This window comes from Mercurialis annua, linkage group LG3 (assembly GCF_937616625.2).
Source record: "Mercurialis annua linkage group LG3, ddMerAnnu1.2, whole genome shotgun sequence".
Taxonomy (NCBI): domain Eukaryota; kingdom Viridiplantae; phylum Streptophyta; class Magnoliopsida; order Malpighiales; family Euphorbiaceae; genus Mercurialis; species Mercurialis annua.
Window position 1 is genome coordinate 58,436,731 of NC_065572.1, and position 21,328 is coordinate 58,458,058.

The following is a 21,328-nucleotide window of genomic DNA, read 5'->3' on the forward strand; positions in this document are numbered from 1 at the left end:
GTGTGAGCATTGCTGATTCTAGATAGCCTGGTGTTGTCATTGCTCGGGGTCAAAATTGCTCGTAGTACGTAGGTGGCCCATAGCCCGTAGATGGCTCATAGCCCGTAGATGGCACATATATAGCCCGCTGGTGGCACATAGCCCGCTGGTGGCACATAGCCCGCTGGTGGCACATAGCCCGCTGGTGGCACATAGCCCGCTGGTGGCACATAGCCCGTAGATGGCACATAGCCCGTAGATGGCACATAGCCCGCTGGTGGCACATAGCCCGTAGATGGCACATAGCCCGTAGATGGCACATAGCCCGTAGATTTTTTTACCGAGTAGATTGCTCGGGTTTTAAAAAAGACATGAATTCTTTTTAATCTTTTTATTCTTTGAGGGGAAAAACTTATGTTTGAGTTTTACAAAAGCCTAACTCAAATATAAGTGAAAAACCCCCTAGGTACCTCGAAAATGAAAACAAGTGACTACTGATAGTATTTCCGAAGAACCTGGGAGTTCCAAGTTCTCGGGAGCACCCTGCCCGACATGTGTGCTATCTTGTAAGCTCCTGCTCGTCCGACCTCCGTGACTCGATAAGGGCCTTCCCAGTTGGGTTCGAGCTTTCCCACTCCGGCATTTCCCTTAGCAATGTCTGCCCGTCTCAGGACCAGATCGCCAACTTGGAAACTCAGGGGTTTAACTCTCTTGTTATGATACTTAGCCATTCTTTGCTTGTATGCTTCGATTCTTAGCGCTGCCTGCTCTCTTCGTTCTTCCAATAGGTCTAGGCATAACTTCTGCTATTCCTCGTTCTTAGCCTCGTCAAAGAACTGGACCCTTAGAGTTGGCATCCCTATTTCCACAGGTATCATTGCCTCACACCCATATGTCAGAGAAAACGGGGTGTCTCCTGTGCCTGCCCTTGGGGTGGTTCGGTAAGCACATATGACCTTCGGTAGCTCTTCCAGCCACTGTTTATCGAACTCCCCCAGCCTGGCCTTAAGCCCTTTTAGGATCGTCCGGTTGGTTACTTCGGTCATCCCATTGCTTTGCGGGTGCACTACCAAAGTGAAACACAGGTCAATGTGCAAGTCGTTGCAAAATTCCTTGAAGGCTCGGCAGTTGAACTGCTTCCCGTTGTCGGTCACCAATGCTCTGGGTATACCGAAGCGACACACAATTTGCCTCCAGAAGAAATCCCTGATCCGAGCTTCCGTGATGGTACTCACTGCCTCTACCTCGATCCACTTCGTGAAGTGATCTACTGCCACTATCAAGAACTTTTTCTGCCCCGTGGTTGGTGTGAAAGGTCCCAGGATGTCAATTCCCCATGTTGCAAATGGCCAAGGACTGGTAATAGGACACTGCTCTGTAGTGGGAGCATGTCGGATGTTCTGATGCCTCTGACAGTTTTCGCACTTCTTTACTATCTCCTCTGCCTGCCTGACCATTAGGGGCCAGTAGTATCCCTGTAACACTGCTTTCTTTGCCAACATGCGAGGAGCTATGTGTGCCCCACAAATCCCTTCATGTATTTCTCTCAGAACATACTCCCCTTCCTCTGCCGTCAGGCATCTCGACCACGGGTGGGTGAATGACTTCCTGTATAAGACTCCGTCGAGGAACGCGTAGTACGGGGCTTGTCGCAAGATTTTGTATGCTTTATCTCTGTTTTCTGGCAGAGTTCCATCCATCAGGTAGTGGGCTATGTCTTGCATCCAATTTTCCAAAGGCTGAGTTAGAAAAATGGTTTCATGGTTGTCGATGCTGGAATGCTTTTGAACAGAGAAATGGACCCCTGGTATCTTTTCGTTCACTGTTGCTGCTTTGGCTAGTACATCGGCCTCTTGATTTTCCAAACGAGGAACTTGCTCTATAACCCATTTTCCTCCAAGCTTCTGAATCTTGTTTAAGAAGAACTTGACTCTGTCCACGTATCTTCTCATTTCTGAATCCCGAGCTTCAAAAGTACCCAGGATTTGACAAACAACTAACTGAGAATCACTCCTTATCGTTACGTGCTCGGCTTTGACCACGTTTACCATTCTTAATCCGATCAACAGAGCCTCATATTCCGCGACATTATTGGATGCCGGGAAATCAAATTTCACCGAGCTTCGGAGTGTGACTCCGTGAGGGCCTTTCAAGACTACGCCTGCTCCAGATCCTTCCAGATTTGATGCCCCATCGACTTCTAAGACCCACCGTAGAAGTTGTTCGTCAGGTTCCTCAGGTTGGTCACTTGCTGTGGTCTCGGCTATGAAATCTGCCAATACTTGTGCTTCTAGAGCCGGTCTCGGTTCATACCGGATGTCGTATCCTCCCAGCTGGACCGACCAGCTGACCAGCCGTCCCGACATTTCTGGCCTCTGCAACGCTTTTCTCAGAGGTTGGTTTGTCCGTACTACAATGATGTGAGCCTCGAAATATCTCCTTAGCTTTTCCGCCGCCACTTTCAATGCCAAAGCAAATTTCTCAATTTTTGGATATCTGACCTCCGGGCCTTTCAAGACCCTGCTGAGATAGTAAACTGGGGTTTGCAGACCTTTATCTTCCTTTACCAGGACTGCCGCTGCTGTCTCGTCATTCACCGAGAGATACAAATATAAGATTTCCCCTGGCTCGGGTCTACCTAGCACTGGGGGTGTGCTGAGGTAAACCTTTAGCTCTTCAAAAGCTGTGTTACACTCCTCCGTCCACTTGAAATTCTTTGTATTCTTCAGGATTTTGAAAAATGGCAAACATCGTTTGGCCGAACAACTCATGAACCTTCCCAACGCTGTGACTCTTCCATTCAACTTTTGCACTTCTTTTACCGAGCTCGGGGCTTTCATGTTCATTACTGCCTCTATTTTCTCTGGGTTCGCCTCGATGCCTTTCTCCGAGATGAGGTGCCCTAGAAATTTCCCAGACCAGACTGCAAAGACACACTTTTCCGGGTTCAGCTTGAGGTTAAAACCCTTCAGCTTTTCAAAAGTTTCTGCCAGATCCCCTGCGTGATCCTCGATCCCCTTGGATTTCACGACTATGTCATCTACATAAACCTCGACGTTTTTGCCCAGTTGATCCTTGAAAACATGATTCATGAGTCTTTGATAGGTCGCCCCAGCATTTTGCAAGCCAAAAGGCATCTTCTTGTAGCAATATGTCCCCAGATCCGTTGTGAAAGCTGTCTTTTCTTCATCATCTTTACACATCGGGATCTGGTGATATCCTTGAGAAGCATCTAAGAATGCATAGACCGCAAATCCGCACGTTGCGTCCACCAGTTGGTCAATGTTCGGCAGAGGAAAACTGTCTTTTGGGCAGGCATTGTTTAGATCAGTGAAATCTATACAAAGTCTCCATCTACCGTTGGACTTCTTGATCAAGACCACATTTGCCAGCCACTCCGGATAATCTACTTTCCTGATGAATCCGGCTTTCAAAAGCTTCTCCACTTCGTCTCGGATAGCAATCTGTTTCTCTAGAGAGAAAGTTCTTTTCTTTTGCTTGACAGGCTTGCACTTAGCATCCACGTTTAACTTGTGCGAGATTATCTTCGGGTCTACCCCTCCAATATCCTCTGGCTTGTTGGTAAACTCCTCCACATACTGTTTTATCCGAGCTATGATAGCTTCCCGGTGCTCATTTGGCCAATCTACCCCCAGCTTTACACACATCTCGGATCCCTCTGTAAGTTCGATCGTTTCTAAGTTTTCACGGGGTTTCTGAGCCTTTTTCTCTCTGAGGAGCAGCTCCGGTGTATCGATGTTCATCGTTTCCACCGTGCTGCCCATAGTTGCCATGTAGCATTGCCTAGACAGGGTTTGATTTCCCCTAATAGTTATAACCTCGTTTTCCACTGGGATTTTCATCATCAAGTAACGAATACTAGTCACTGCACCTGTGCTATACAACATAGGTCTACCAAGGATACCATTATACGCTAGAGGCATGTCAACTATCATGAACAGTGAACGTACCTTCCGTGTTGGTTCCGCCAGGATCCCTTCTGTTCCGTCCTCCTGAGGTATTTCGATGCCGAGCTCCAAGTCTAGCTCGACCATGCCTTCTGGGGTGACCGGAGCTCCTCCCAGCCCCAGGAGGGGAATGTTCACATGTTTAAGATCAGTTCTGGATCCTCCCATCGACAAAAAGACTGACAGAGTTAACAAGTTAACCGAGCTACCATCGTCCACCAGCAATCGTTTTACCCATTTCGATCCAATGATGGCGGATACAATCAAAGCGTCTTCATGAGGAAAATCTACTCCTTTCGCATCCTCTGGCCCGAAAACAATGTTAGGCCATGGCGACCCCGTAGATACCGACATGACCATCTTTTGCTTTTTCTTTCTGCGTTTGCGACCATACTCGGATTCTAAAGTTCCTCCTGAGATAGTGTTGATTACTCCCGTGACTTGTGTTTTCTTTGATGGGGATTGGGCTTCCCTGCTCCCCCCTGGCTCCGACCTGACCGAGTTGACCCTCGTATTTCCTCGGTCTTGGCCCTCCTTGGCCACAACAAAATGTTGTAATCGCCCCTGGCAGACTAACTTGTCTATCTCACTTCGCAAACGTCCACATTCCTCTGTTTCGTGGCCATAACCATCATGAAAATTACAGAACTTGGATCGGTCTCCGTCTTTTACTAGCCTCGGTGGATAACGAATCTCTTCATTGTTGTGCTTGATCCATGACAGAATCTGCTCCCTTGGAGTATTAAGCGGTACATATTGTCTCGGTACTCATGCTCGGTCCACGTATCCTTCAGTTTCTCCCCCAATACTGAAACTTGGCTTAGTACCAGGCCCCCTGCTTGGCGGACTGGTTTGAGCATTGAACGGCTTGTTACCCCTGTACCCCGAAGTCTCATTCAGAGGTCGGTACCGATCTTGGCTACGGTTGGATCCCTAAGTATTCTGCGTTTTACTGGGAACTGGGCTAGCCATCCCGTAAAACTTCCTCTGCCTTTCCTCATCAAGATTGATATAATTCCAAGCCCTGTCCATCAACTCGGTGTAAGTGTCAACCGGGTTGGTGATCAGGCTGTCTCGAAAAACTTGCATGCTGGTGTTATCTTTCATAGAATCGATGGCAGTATCATCGTTTAAGTCTTCTATCATGATCGCCTCGGCATTGAACCGAGCAATGTAAGCTTTCAAATTTTCTCCCTGCTTTTGAAAGCATTTCTTTAAATCGCTGGATCTTTTCTTTCGCTCGATGCTCGGGGCAAAGTGGGTTTTGAAGGCCATAGCGAGCTCCCTGAAACTAGTAATAGAGCCCTCCTTGAGGTTCTGGTACCACTTTTGCGCTGCATCGCTCAACGTTGAAGGGAACACTTTGCACACCGTGGCGTCTGAGACACTTTGGACTCCCATGGCAACCTGAAAGCAACTTAAATAAGTCATCGGGTCGGATTTACCGTTATATCTGTCAATGGGCGGATATTTAAACTTATCTGGGAATGGGTCATCCCATATAGCTTTTGACAAGGGGCTAGCAATGCCACAGGTAGTGAAAGGTCGAGACTCTGCCTTATGCCCTTTATGCTTATCCAGCTCGGCCTGGACCAGACGAGTAACTTCGTCATACAAAGTTTTCTGATGCTGTGACGCTGCACCCGAGCTGTGACGCTGCAACCGAGCTGTGAACACTTTCTGCCCCGTTTCTCCTGACCGGTGGAACTCCTGCTCTCGCGGTCCGCAGAGGATCTGCCTCCGGGTCTGGGTCTCCCCTCCCCAAGCCAGCGTCACCGCGCTGTGTCCCCGGTGGTAGATTCTCGTCTTGCACCCCCTCCCTTCGAGGAGGAGGAGGATCATTCCGACCTTCGTCTCTCGGAAAAGGGCGATCATGCCGACCTTCGTCTCTTGGCAGAGGGCGATCCTGCCGACCTTCGTCTCTCGGCAGAGGGCGATCATGCCGACCTTCGTCTCTCGGCAGAGGGCGATCATGCCGACCTTCGTCTCTCGGCAGATTAGTGTCACGATGATCTTCGCCTCTCGGTGCTTGATGCTCTGTGGGACCCCTAGGTCTGGGTCGTGGGTGATCGTTCCGACCTTCTTCTCTCGGAGGACGACCATCCTGAAACTCAGCAGCTTGGGGTGGAGGGGCCACGGGGGTGGCCGAGGGATTGTAACTTGGGTAATACTGGGACATGACTGCAAAATGCATCTGCTGGGCCTGGTGCAGTTGGCGAGCCATGGATTCTAAATATTCTTGAGCTTGTAAGACCGCCGGAGGTATATCCTGCCCAGAAGTTGTTCTTGTTCCCGTAGCCACCAGTGTAGCGTCTACCGGGAAGTTGAGTTGAGTGGGAGACAAGGTATTGTGGAGGAAACTCTGAGGCACGGTGGTTCCTGGGGTGGATAAGTTGGTGTGGCTTGCATCTGAAGCAAAAGGGTTTGCCCTAGGATAGTTTTCCAATCCATACAAAGGCACAAATCCAGCTCCACTGCCGGAGGCCCTGGATCCTCCCACCTGAGTATTAGCCGGAGGAGTTGTGATCACAGAGGTCCGACCACTAGCTGACACTCCACCAGCCACGTTAGTGTCGGTAACCGTAGTTCCCTGAGGGTCTACCCTGTCCAAAACAGGATCATCAGCCATTGTTTCTTGTCAAGATCTGATCAGCCACGTCAAAAGAACCAGAGCAGAACAGGGGAATACAAAACGTTTCCCACAGACGGCGCCAAGTGATGAATCACCAAACAGAATCCGAGCTTTACCGACCTGCACACCACAAGCAAACAGAGGTCAGAAGGAACTCCGGTGGGGGTCACCGGACGTTCACTCCGACGCTCAAGTAAGGTTTTAAGGTAGAGAAAGAAGAAGAAGAGAAAATGAGAGTGCTTAGAGTAGAAAAAAGAAATTACCTAGGGTTTGTCCTTAAACCCTCTATTTATAGTTAGGGTTTAAGGACAAACCTGCCTTGCTGGCAAGCTGTGAGCCCAGTGGTCCCAGAAATCAGTTATGCTGACGTGGCAGAATATCCCTGCGGGAGGCACGGGTTGTTAGGTGTGTCAGAGGGAACATTCCTCGCGTACCTGTCAGAAGATATTTTGTGGTCCCAGGATCTGGCACACGAGCGTGTGCTCACGAGCAGGACCTCGGAGCCCGGTCAAGCCTTGAAGCCCGGATAACTTGGGGACCAAGTTATCATGGTTCTGGTATTTGAGAATATCTCGAAGCTCGGGTCGTATGGTCCGGTCTTTTTGGATTTATGAACCCGGAGCTCGGATCGGGTCTGAAGCGAATACAACCTGAAGCTCGGATAGAATCGTGGATCCGACCTTATCAGTCCTGAATGTCTCGGATGATGTTTGAATGCCCATCGATCCGGTGACCCCCCAAGCCGCATGATCTATGATTCTGAGAAGGTCGGGCGCAATTATCAGGTCGGCGAAATGCTTGATTTAGCGATGTTCGTTCGTGGCGAGGTTGCTTCGCCCCTATTAGATGTGCTACGTTATCACTAATCAATATCAAATACAAAAAATAAAAATTCATAAAAAAATAAAATATTGGAAAAACATGCATAATTTGTTTTAATATTTTTTTATGAAATTATTTGTTTTAATATTCAATTCATTACAATCACACATTTTTCATGCATTCCACCTAAATCAGAATTTACTGCGTATATCATGCAAGAGAATAAGAAAATAAAGATGGCAAGAAGGCTGTTTTGTTCATGTCATGTTGAATTTATCATTGAGTAATGAATTTCATTTATAAATAAAAAAAAATTTATGCCAGAGTTTTTTCTTTCGCAAGAGAACTATCCGATTCGAGTAAAGATTAATCTGAATATAGAAGATTTAAAGGTGCCGTATTATAGTCGAAACCCGTTCAGAACACCTCATAGTTAGATAAAAAAAATTATGTGAGGGTGATTATTATAGATCACATCTATATGAAAATTACAATATTGTCGGCTAATGGGTATTATTATTACGAAACAGTACATGGATTCATGGAATCTCCGTTCGGCAAACAAACAATGAAGACGTCAAAATGAAGAATCAACCAAAATAAAGACAAAAATGAGTTTTACTGCTGCCCGGGCAAAAATGAGAATCTCACAACCTGATTTTTTGTTCAAATTTAAAACATCAATTACAATTTTCTTAATTTCAACTTTTCCATACATTTTTTTTTTCAAGAATTAACATATTAATTTTTGAAATTCTACTAATAGCTCAAGTGTTCATCATCGATCATAAAAAGTAAGGTATTTTATTTAAATTTTTATTTTTTAAATAAATCAATTTTATATCAATTGCAATCTAATTAATTAAATATAATATCATCATATTTATGGATGTCGAAGTGCTCTATTATATAACACCTATTTTCCGGACAGGTGATAAGGGTCTGAAGCGTTCAATGATAATTTGCTGAGAAATCTATCAGGGTGACGAGCTACCGATTTGCTTGCTGGAATCTAAGCAGGCGTAGTCTGTGAATAGCTGTAAATTTAGAGGATCAAAACGTAATTAGTTATTAATAGCATATAAAAATCCAAAAAGATATGATAATTTTCTGAGAAATCTATCAGGGTAACGAGCTATCGATTTACTTCCTGCAATCTAAGCAGGCGTACGTGCATAGCTGTAAATTTAGAGGATCAAAATATAATTAGCCGCGAATAGCCCAAAAAAAATTCAAAAAGATTCCAGTTTAGGTCTAAGAAATTTGATTAATTGCACTATCTTAAAAGTAGATGGGCCAATTTACAAGTTTTATAAACTAAAATTGATCATAATCAAACCCATACGGTCCTAAGAGTCAGACATGTTTTTTTAGTCATCAAGTCTTAATACGGAATTCACTCACTTTATAGTAGTTTTTCACTAATCCAATCACCTTAATTACCTATCTTAAACACATTAATTAAAATTAGAAAAGGGTATAAAAATAGTCTGACAAAATTCTAACCCTAACTAACCCTAAACCTAATTAACCTCTATAAATAATACTGTTAACTTACTGAGTCAGAGGTCGGACCAGAAACATATAAACCCTAGCATACAAAATTCGATCCCCTCCCCCTAAAAAAACCCTAGTTTTTCGAACTACACACACACCACACGCAAATCACATCAATTCCAGTATAGAAAAACACTAAGCTACGCTTTGATTCTCCAAGAACGCAGCCTGCACAGACTCGAAGCTGGATTTCGCATCCACTTCTCCAGCAAACGAGCTAAGGAATCAGACCGGTAATTCTGAGCACTCTCTATTTTGTTCCTTTAATTTTTGTATGCAATGATTAAATTAGGATACATGCTTAACTTGTTTGTTATTTTGCCATCAAAGTTGCCATATTAACTAAAATCCAAACTTTATCAAAATTATCATAAAATCAATGAATTAGCATGTTAATGTCTGATTTAATATATTTTATATACTCAAAATAAGAAACCCAGTTAATTGGATCTCTTAAGATGCATATTTAGTGTGTTTTTAAGCTTGTTTGCCATGAAAAAAGCTATTCCGAAGTTGCTGTAATTTGTTATTTTCAAGATTTAGATCAGCTCTAAACCCTCTTTAAATACCATATTTGAATTCATGTTCAATTTTATGCGGTTTTGACTACTCTTGCATGAAAATTGGAGTCGAAACGAATGAGAACGAAGCAAAATAAAACGAGCTACTAAACCTGCCGACATACCGCTGCCGCCGCCGCTGAAACTGACGGCGCCGCCAGAATAAAGTGGCGCCGCCGGCACAATAACATGCCGGCGCCGGCAGTTTAAATTTGCGCCGTGTTCGTCGTCCCTACTTCCCAGATCCTGCTTCCCAAACCCGATCCAGACTTCCAAACGCGTTTTCGGGCTCGTTCGGCCTCGAAATCACGCCCGGTTTGAACCCAGACGTAAATAATTCAATGTAATTTTATATATATAATGTAACGGGCAATAACCAATGTAAAACGGACTCAGAATTCCAATAATATAATATAGCGTATAATTCGGGCCCACGAGCCCGAGGCCTGTAAACCCAGCAATTTCAAGAGATGATTCAGGGTTCACCAAAACTCGGAATCAACCTCACTTTAAACCGATTGAACCATACTGACAAGACCGACAACTCCCATGTTTTGACTGAGAGTCAATTCTGACCATACCGACAGTCAAATCCGCGCGAGTGCCAGACACTCAAAGTCAACGAGGTTTAAATGTATCTTTAACCTTGCATGTTTACAAATTGTACATGGGCCATCTTGCAATGTTTAACGGGTTCTAAGAAGTACATCAATTAACCGGTTAAAGCACTAATCACATAAATTAGCGAGATAATGCAATTCCAGTCTGTCACTTAGACATCTTATGACTACCACGAAAATGTAGTAATGGTTGTATAGGTTTTTCAAGACTCACTAATAAAATTAATCAATCAAACATTTACATCTGATTTAGAGTTTATGCATGTAAAATATCCGGACCATCCAGACTTTGCTACTTGCTAGAAACTTTTAAGGTTAGATGTATGTTTATGAGTACCTGCTACTTTCCTCAAATGTCAATCCAGATCAAGTAATATGTGCGTCAAACGTGTATACTGCTTTCATCCCTGTTTATTTCCAGCTTTCGTATCCCGTGAACTGCATATATTGTTGAGATGAGAATAAAACAAATATGTCCAGTAAATAAAGCGGTAACAGATAAGCCAAGCACAAGAGTCTCGGGGAGGTCTACGAACCCTAGTCTTTCGTCTGATGCACGATAATCTTACCTATAAGCGAGTAAGGTTAACTAGTAGGTTAAAAGGCATTTCCTAGTTGAACTAGGTGTCGACTCCATTTTTCAAACCATTTTCAGATCGAGGAGTCCCTATCCAGCCCCGGTACTCATAGCCGATCTCACGCTCTGGCGTTGCACTCCAACATCCAGAACGTCTTATGCGGATCAGTATCACTCACAGCCTCATACCTTGGTCGTTTGTACTCGTGATTGAGGAGACCTATCAAAGGTATATTAGTCTGTGGAAGCCTTAAACCAGTTACTATCAAAACCCATCGACTCAGTCCACATGCATTCCAGCATAGACACTACCCTCTAGAAAATTACCCAACCTAATGTTTGTATTTGAGGCATGCTGTCAATGTAATGATTCCAAGTTCAAGTTCTTAAAAAAATACCATTTCAGTCTTAGTCTTAAGTCCGGCCTAACAATTTTTCCAGTTTCAAAACCATATTTTCAAAACATCCTGTTAGACCAGACGTAAAAATACAAAACTCGATCAAGTATCCCTTTACTTGATTACTACTCCAATACTAGTCCGGTCAAGTGTCTGTCCATGCACTTGGCCAGCCGAAAGGATAAATTATTCCATATTTCAAAACAGACTTTTGCGTTCATTCTATGCTTGCAGACCTCCAGAAGGGACAAACGAACCCTAGTATTTGGTCTGATGCACGTTAATCTTACCCATAAGAGAGTAAGGGTTACCTAGTCGGTTAAAAGACATTTCCTAGTTGAACTAGGTGGCGACTCCATTTTCCAAACCATTTCCAGGTCGAGAAGTCGGCCATAAGCCTTGGGCGAGCGGCCCCCGAACCCCGCTCCGCTCACCCCTATATTAGTGAAAAAGTTAACAATCAAAAGAGTGCATATACTTTTTATAAAAATTATTCTCATAAGTTGGGATTCAGTGTTAGAAAACAATATTTGAAGCGTATTGATGGACAGATAAAAAGATAAAAAAAATTGTTATTCAAAATAAGATCAAAAGGGTGTTGATAAAAGGTGCGGACAATTTAAATCGGATGGTATATTTGAAGTTGGTTCTTTTAAGGCAGATTATACTCATGAACTTACTACTACACTGATGATATATATGTTAAGATCAGGCCATCCCAGCCTACCCATCCCTCCGTCAATGGCTACAAGATGCCTCTTATTTCTATTTGGTACAATTTGATGATGATGATAATTCTATATTAAATGTGTTCTGGAGACACACTAGAAAATGACAAATTACCGACAAAAAATCTTGATTTAGCAACAAATTTCAATCTTTTATCAACGAAAAACTGATTTAGCGACGAATTTCAGTGGTTTATCGACGAAACATCCATTGATAAAATGCTATTTTCTAGTAGTGGATGGTAGATCAATTATTGATTACCAACACTTTGAAGATGTTGTATGTTTCAATACAACTTATAGATGAGTATGCTAAGCCATTTGCACCATTTGTTGATGTTAATCAACATAAAACAAGTATTATATATTATGGAGCTTTGCTATATGATGAAACGATATAATAATTTAAATGGTTGTTTAAGACTTTTCTCAAGTGCAATGTCCGGAAAACAAAATACGACGATATTTACAAATCAATGTCCAACGATGGCCAAAGCAATTGAGGAGGTTATTTTTTTACACTTATCATCTATTATGTGTGTGACATATTTAATACCATGTTTTTCATTCATCAAAACAATTTGCAAATAATTTTAGCTCCCACGTATCTGATTATAAAGAAGAAGAAGAAGAAGAAGATGAAGAAGATAAATGGCTTCAAATTTTGGGTAATATGCTTAATAAGTACTCCCTCCGTTCCACAAAATAGGCTATTTGGACAAATACGGGATTATAAAAAAATAGTTAGATTAATTAAAATTAGTTTATTTATGTATTTTTCTATTTTTAGCCTTTAATAATTTTTTAAATAAATAAATAATATATTAATGACTAATTTTGTATTGGTGTATTTTGCATTGTTGTTAATAACTGATATTTATTCCATATTGGAACATGGAGCAATTAATTAAGTTAAAGACAATAATGTATATTTATTAGGGGTAATTAAGTCTTTTAGTTTTAAAATTATTAACCAAAATTAGAAGGTGGCCTATAATTTGGGACGGGCAAAATAGAAAGGTGACCTATATTTACGAGACAAAGAGAGTATATGCTAACTGCTAATAAATGGTGCAGTGGAATTTTTAAAGTGAAAAATAGGTTATGATATACGGGCGGCATATGTTTACAGCTGATATGAAAAGCACACAATGAAGTGAATCAATGAATAGTGTTCTAAAGAAATACTTAGATGCAAATAATAACTTTATATATTTTGTTTGATAATTAGAACAGATTTTTATCAGATAAACAGTATGACGAGTTGTTAATGTAATTGAAAACGAGAGAAAGAGTCTTGGTTTTACAAGTTAATGTGGAGATGTTAAAACATGCTTCAAATATATAAACTCTAGTTGTATGTAAAATGTTCCAAAATGAATATGCGAAAGTTCGTAATTGTGTTATCCACAAAATTAATAAGTCTGAATTGTTACTAGTTACAAAGTTCAATATGGCAGAAAAAAAAAGTATTTACTTTATAAATATCAACAAAAAATTAGTTGTATGAAATTTATTTTTGTGGAAATTTTATACTCACATATTTTGAAAGTCCTTGATAAAAAATATCAAACAAATTCCACCACAATACATCTTGAAAAGGTTGAAAAGATGCAAAAATTAGAATGATTAAGGACAATTATAGCATTGGGGTTGGAAGTAGTCCACAAGAGTCTATTGGAAGATGATATTCATTATTGCGTCATAATTTTTCGAGAAATGCATCAAAAAATGAAAATACATATGAGCATGCATGTGAAGATTTAAAGAAGTTACTGAAGGATTTACGAAAAATGAAGGTAAGTAGTCAGCCAACTAGTTCATTTAACTCAATAAATAATAAAATATCTTATCCAGTTGTGTGTGAAATCAAGTCAAAAGCGAACGTTAGACATCCAAGTAACAGAATTAGAGGTGCTTTAGAAAGAAGAAGAAAAAAAGTTAAAAAACAACTCAAATCGCATGTATTTATTTTATATAAAACATATTTATTTATTTTATATGATTTTTATATTAAAATATTCTAATATTATTTGTATATGAACTGTTTAGGCTGAGAATAAAAATATCACGTATATTCTTACCGAATAAAAAATTTAAATTTTGAATTACAAGTATTGAATAATATGACTCAGGTACACATTTTAATAAATATTGTATGTTATTAATCCATTTGAAGGAATCAAGTGAAAGATATTTATCTAAAGAGTCGATTACTTTTTAAGGGATGAAAAAATATTTATCACAAAATGACTATTCTTATTCATACTCTAATCAAAATAACTTTTCATACATTTAATTTTTTCAAGTAATTGATAACTTAATAATTAATTATTTTAATTTAATTTTTTTATTACTATTTATTGATATCTACAATTATACATTTTTTTGTAGCATGCAATTACAAGTTCTAAAAAATAAGATCGAATAAATTATGATTTTTTGTTGAATTAATTTTTTGTTTTATATTTAGAATTTATTTTGTTACAAAATTATATATAAATATAAATTAACAGACAATTTTAATAAATTTTATTTTAAATATAGTCAGATTGAAAAGTTTATTTAATGAAATAATTAATCAACTGTATTATTAAAAATTTGTCGGGGCTCCAGCATTTAAAATAGAAATAGGAAATTGGCAAACAGGCTAATTAACCAACTCAGTACTAGCTAATAGCCAGTTCAGTCCAAACTAAAATAAAAATAAAAATACTAACATAGATATTATAATATACAATTATATATTATTATATCATTGATCGGTATTCTATTTTATCAAAAAATAAAAATTGATATCTCACATTATCATTTTGTAAAATTCGTGTTGTAATTGCAAATCACTCTAAATTTTATGATTTAATTTATGTTTACTACTATTGCGCTACACCCATTTTTTAATTACCATTATAAGTTAGGGAGAAAAACAGTAAAGACATAATTTTTCTGACAATGTTATTTAACCTAATAAATTTAATTCATCTTATTGTACCATCTGACGTGTCAACAAACGAGTGGATTTTTTAAAGTGGAAGATTAAAGCATACACTTTTCAATAGAAATTGAGTAAAAAGAAGTATGCTACATAAAACGATATAATAAAATGTGTTAAAATTGTTGGATTAAATATCATTTTTCTTTTAACAAATAAAACGTGAACAAACAATAGAATTACAAATTTTCCTCTAATTTTGGAAATTGTTTGCCTTAAATACTTTACCCAAAAAAAATCATTATACTGCCATCTTTAACAAAAAGATTCAAATAATTTACAACAAAAGCAATTAAAAGGACAACTTAACACTATCCATAATTAGAATATCACTAGCTGTATCTGATTAAATTTGTTCATCTCTTCATTTACAACTGTATAATAAATTAACTACAATTTACAGTTTTACATTCAAGGAGTATTATTTTGAACTGTTAGATGAATAATACTAGTATTTTGGATATAATACATTCAGGAGCAGTTCTATTATAAACCATTAGATTAACAATTAATATTTGGCAAAATATTTATATTTACCTACAATTTTAGCCATTTTTACCAAATATATCATATTTTAAAATTCCAATCATATATACAACAATTTTTTCTACTTTAACCAAATATATCCTCAATCGATTTGAATATGATATGACGCGATGTTATATACGCCACACAAGATTAATTTTATATACATAGATGTATAACATGGCACCATATCATCAAATTGATAATGCATATATTTGACAAAAATTGAAAAGATGATGCTAAATATAGCACAATTTTAAATACATATTATATTTGAAAACCTGCTAAAATTGTAAATAAATATAAATATTTTACTTTAATATTTTGATGATGAAATTAATTATCAAAATAATAAATTCTAAATAGGTAAAAAAACAATTGTAAATATAAATTTTTAGCAGTTATAACAGCTAAGATTCCATTGACTTTGTTATTGCATATAAAAGAAGTTGATTCTCATTTCTTCTTCTTCATCATGTGGTTTCATTTATTTCCTTCTCCTACTACTCTGGAAAGGTAGAGAAGATCTGAATCTCTTCTTTAACCTTCATCCCCGATTCGTTTTCCGGCAATTTCTCTCTCTAGATTTCTTTATATTCCACACTCTCTCTCTAAATTTCTTTTTTACCAATTTGTAAAAAATGGGAGTTGACATGGAAGATAAAGGAGATGGAGGAATCCGAAGGAGAGGATCGTGTTCGTGCACGAAGTCAGATTTCTTGCCAGAAGAGTCATTTCAAAGCGTCGGGAACTACATGAAGGCGCTTAGCGAAACTCCGGGGAGGTTCAAGGACCGGCTGCTGGCGCGGTCCCTGGACTCGACGGAGATCAATGAGATTAAGGGGAGAAGTGAGCATGAAATGAAGAAGAATTTGAATTGGTGGGACTTGATTTGGTTTGGCATTGGTGCTGTGATTGGTGCGGGTATTTTTGTGCTGACAGGTCTCGAGGCTCAATCTGCTGCTGGTCCTGCTGTGGTGCTGTCTTATGTGGTTTCGGGCATTTCTGCCATGCTTTCTGTTTTTTGTTACACCGAGTTCGCTGTTGAAATCCCTGTTGCTGGTACGTTTCTGGTTTTTTTGTTTAGGTTTTTGTAATTTAATGTAATTCCTATATGCTGCACGAGATTTCTAAAATGAAAAACATCAAATGATTTTTTTCATACAAGTAAGATTATAAATTAGTCAGAGCGAAACTTTGAAAATCGGATAGGCTTATAAAAAAAATTGAACGGTGTTTCATGTAATAAAAGGACCATGAAAATGCAAATTAATAACAACATATAAACTCATTTGAATGAAAAAATTTGGTGAGCGCTAAATAAAATAGGGTTAATTACATATAAAATTATGACCTTTGCGCGAAGTTTCAAAAATAACATTATCTTTAAAACGTGTCAATTATAGACACCACCTTTCATTTTTTTTTCAATTTCATCATGAGCACATTTTTTGGTGAAATTTTGCTGACTTGGACAGCCGATGGATCTGCCACGTGTCATGCCACGTCAGCAAAAATGCCATTAAAAATCGCCGATGTTATTTTTGAAAAAAAAATGAAAGGTGGTTTCTATAATTGACATGTTTCAAAAGTTATGTTATTTTTAAAACTTCGCGCAAAGGTCATAATTTTATATGTAATTAACTCAATAAAATAAAAACCAATAGTAAATAGAATTTTGGATGGATTTGCTCTATAATAATCAAATATTTATTTCGGATAAGGAGGAAATAAATCTTAATTTTTGCGTTGGAAGATATAACTAGATATAAATACTTTTCTAGTGCATGGAAGACTTGTTTAATATATGACTAAAGAGCTATCTTTAGTCTGCAATCACTGCTTGACCTAAACCAAGTTGGGCACATGGGTTTCTTCTATTGAATATATTCTTGCATAACTATATTAATAATACCAAAGAATTAAATTAGATGTCTTTTTCTTGAAGAAAACTTAGAAAATTAATTATTCATATACATGAATACAAAAATATAAAGTTGACTTTTTTCATGATTAGTAGAAATGTAACTCAATATTTGACTATATGGTAGGCTGTTTTCATATTTTATGTAGAGATTGTCCATTAGATTGCATAAACAACTTGTTTTATTATTGTTATTATTATGGGGATTGAAAGAGAGTGTTTATCTCATACAATGGTTGTGCCATGTCATACTTATAACAAACCAATGAGCATTTACGATAGGAAATTTTTTAATAATTACTTAATTTTTTTATAATCAATTTTTCCACATGCCTAACGTATCATTATTTTGTTGCACGAATGACATGGCGCAACAGTTGCGCGTAATAATTTTTCTTGAAAGAGCGGCTATTATAATTTTATTTAATTATTTCTTGTTATCTCCATAAAAAAATCGACCATACCTACTTTTTTATTATACATGGGTAATTGATTCTAACCATCATTGAACTTTTCAGTTTTTTTATTTCAGTCACTAAACTATAAATCATAACAGATGTGATATCTCAAATATAAATCATATTTTAGACACTTGCATATGTATCTCATTTTTTTAGTCGTTGTGTAAATACGAGTAAAGGGTGAATTCGATATGTGAATTTATAATTCGGATCAAATTATTCACTTTTGATTATTTGATCGATTAAGAATAATATAAATCAGTTTAAGAATTGGGATGACTGAATTTTATCAAAAGTTGACAAAAAAATCTTTACTAATCTAAAATTTTAAAGTGTTGTTTTTATTTGATTAAAATGATTAAAATATGTTATTTAATCCTGAGTCACAGTTTGAAGGATAAGATTGACCATTTGACCCTGAGTTGATTATTTACAACATGAAGAAGATTGAAATAAATTTTTATTTTTGGCTTTTCAGGTGGTTCATTTGCATACTTAAGAGTAGAGCTAGGCGACTTCATGGCGTTCATTGCAGCCGGCAACATCCTCCTTGAGTATGTCATCGGTGGCGCTGCGGTGGCTCGTGCATGGACATCGTATTTCGCCACCCTCTTAAACCATAAACCCGATGACTTCCGCATCATAGCCCACAGCATTCCCGACGACTACAATCACCTCGATCCGATCGCCGTCGCTGTCATCGCCATCATCTGTGTCCTCGCTGTTCTCAGTACAAAGGCCTCGTCTCGCTTCAATTACGTCGCCTCCATTGTCCACATTGTCGTTATTCTCTTCATCATCATCGCCGGACTCATGAACGCCGATACCAAAAACTACCGAGACTTCGCTCCGTTCGGCGCTCGTGGTGTTTTCAACGCTTCCGCAGTTCTTTTCTTTGCTTATGTAGGATTTGATGCTGTTTCAACAATGGCCGAAGAAACCAAGAATCCTGCTCGAGATATTCCGATCGGTCTCGTCGGTTCGATGGCGGTTACCACCCTGTTATACTGTTTAATGGCGGTTACACTCTGTTTGATGGTTCCGTACCAGCAGATCGATCCTGACGCTCCATTCTCCGTCGCGTTTCAGACCGTCGGGTGGGACTGGGCTAAGTACATTGTCTCATTAGGTGCTTTGAAAGGGATGACAACAGTTCTGTTAGTGTCTGCGGTCGGACAGGCTCGATATCTCACTCATATTGCTCGTACACATATGATGCCGCCGTGGCTAGCTCAGGTTAACGCTAAAACAGGAACACCGGTGAACGCCACGGTGGTCATGATGGCCGCGACCGCTGTGATTGCTTTCTTTACGAAGCTTGAGATATTATCCAATCTTTTATCAATATCAACTTTGTTTATTTTCATGTTAGTTGCATTATCTTTACTCGTTCGACGATACTACGTCGCGGGCGAAACGACATCAGCGAATCATATCAAGCTCGTCGTTTGCTTGACTGTTATCCTCGGTTCTTCCATTGCTACGGCCGCGCTGTGGGGTGCGGGCGGAGATGGGTGGATCGGGTATGTAATTACGATACCAATATGGTTCTTGGCTACATTGGGATTATTTTTTGTTCCCCAAGCTCGTGCACCAAAACTATGGGGCGTTCCGTTGGTTCCGTGGCTGCCATCTGCTTCGATTTTGATAAATATATTTCTTCTGGGATCGATCGATAAAGATTCTTTCATAAGATTTGGAATTTGGAGTGCTGCTTTGTTAGTGTATTATTTCTTGTTTGGATTGCATGCATCGTATGATACTGCTAGGGAATCTGAAAAGAGTAGGGGTGAAGAAGGGTTGAAGATAGAAGAAGGTTCATTGTAAATCTATTTTTCAACTCTAAATATATGTAGCAGAATTATTATTGAGTTTATGAATTTGTTAATTAGGTGCTTAATTTTCTTGTTTTTTTTTCTAAAGGAAATTTTCTATATAGATTGGATCCTGCTCACAAAAACTCATCATGTAAATGTTATAAATTGAACAAAGGCCAATGCGCTTGCTGAACTTATAACACATAATCATTTAATTCAGTTTTTATTTTTTTAGTAACTAACTTCAAAATTCTTCATTTTTATATCAGATTACCATATAATTTATATTTTTATTGCAAAAAATAGGTTTACAATAATTTTATCGCAACAATTAGGAAAAATTTTAACTTTTTTGTGCATCACTTGAATTTGTATTTCACGCGTTTTAAAAATACAATTATGTAATAATTTGACCCAGAAATAAAAAAAATTAAAGTTAGTTGCTCAAAAAAATAAAATTTAGATTAACTAATTTAGTGTCACAAGTGTAGAGAACGCGTTGATCCTTTCTTCATGACTATGAGACTTCAAAAAACTTGGAGAATACAAGGAAGTTATTTTTTTTTCTTTTGGCAAATTTTCTGTGTATACATCTGAGACTTGATGTTATATGACTTAATATATTGGCGTTGATTGGATCAACCCTCAAAAAATATTATTTTGATTTTGAATTTAATTTATCTTTTCAACTCTACGTTTTGATTACGCCAACGTAGTTTTTATTTGGAATCTTTACATAATATCTAAAAAAAATATTTAAAAAATTAAATCTCCAAATTATGAGCTTTTTAGTCATATTCCAACACATCTTAATCTTTTTTATAACTCCAGCGGGCATCACAGTTTCAGACAGTTTTTAAAAACACATTTAGAAACTGTTTTTTAAACACTGTTACATAAACATTTTTTTAAAGGATTTCAAATGGTTTTTTAAAAAACACAATTTACAACCGTTTTACCATTTCTTAAACAGTTCCAAAACATTTTAAAGCGATTTCAAACGGTTTTCTAAAACACGTTTTGCAACCGTTTCTAAAACAGTTTTTAAAAAACGGAGTATTTTTATAAATTTATTGAGTAAAAAATTCGAACTTGGAGAACTTTTTTACAAATAAAGTTAAAATCAAATTATTTTTGACAAATTCTCTTTTTATTTAATGAATTTTGTTTAATTGTCATTTTTTTAGTGAAAAGGCTTATTAAGTGGTTAAGTGGTCATTTAGTCATCAATTTTATCAAATTGTTCTTTAGTCACCAGATAAAATTTATTTTCTTTTAAATTATACAAATTCACTTATAAATTTCTAAATTTTGGAACAAATTTAATTATTTAAACTTCAATTCACAAAAGTTTGAAATTTTATAGATATTTACAACAATTACAATTCAGCCTTTAAAACTTTTCAAACTTTTGTATGTCTTGTTTAGTAAGAAGAGAGCTACTGACTAATAAAATTATGAAACACTGATAGACTGTTAAATCGGGTATGATTGTCGGCCAAGAGTCTTTTACGACATGTTGAATTTAAGGATTATCATGAATATAGGCATTTAAGTCAAAGGAGTTATATGTACAATCATGATTTGATGACAATTTATTAATTTATATGAAATACCACGTATATATCATCTAACATTGATGTTCAACCTACTCAATCAATGATATCTACATCTTTATTCTAATCTTCGCCAAGTAGCATGAGACGCACTATCTCCACCCATTAATATCTTGGCTCAATACATATTTTGACCCCTGAACTTGTGCCCT

At 37.9% G+C, this 21,328-nt stretch overlaps 3 protein-coding genes across 3 annotated transcripts; 1 reads left to right on the forward strand and 2 right to left on the reverse strand.

Moving 5' to 3' along the window:
- Positions 1 to 785: 785 nt before the first annotated feature.
- On the reverse strand, positions 786 to 3,842 carry LOC126672742 (uncharacterized). The gene is made up of 5 exons (XM_050366697.1): positions 3,360 to 3,842; positions 2,755 to 3,053; positions 2,531 to 2,634; positions 2,028 to 2,437; positions 786 to 1,889 (listed from the first exon to the last, which is right to left on the reverse strand). The coding sequence occupies exons 1-5, from the start codon at positions 3,840 to 3,842 to the stop codon at positions 786 to 788; spliced, it is 2,400 nt and encodes a 799-aa protein (XP_050222654.1).
- Positions 3,843 to 4,880: 1,038 nt separating this feature from the next.
- LOC126672743 (uncharacterized) lies at positions 4,881 to 5,378 on the reverse strand. The gene is made up of 2 exons (XM_050366698.2): positions 5,035 to 5,378; positions 4,881 to 4,971 (listed from the first exon to the last, which is right to left on the reverse strand). The coding sequence occupies exons 1-2, from the start codon at positions 5,376 to 5,378 to the stop codon at positions 4,881 to 4,883; spliced, it is 435 nt and encodes a 144-aa protein (XP_050222655.2).
- Positions 5,379 to 15,795: 10,417 nt separating this feature from the next.
- Positions 15,796 to 19,643, forward strand: LOC126671305 (cationic amino acid transporter 1-like). The gene is made up of 2 exons (XM_050365067.2): positions 15,796 to 16,420; positions 18,222 to 19,643. Exons 1-2 carry the CDS (start codon positions 16,000 to 16,002, stop codon positions 19,568 to 19,570), a joined length of 1,770 nt encoding a protein of 589 aa, XP_050221024.1. The 5' UTR covers positions 15,796 to 15,999; the 3' UTR covers positions 19,571 to 19,643.
- Positions 19,644 to 21,328: the final 1,685 nt, after the last annotated feature.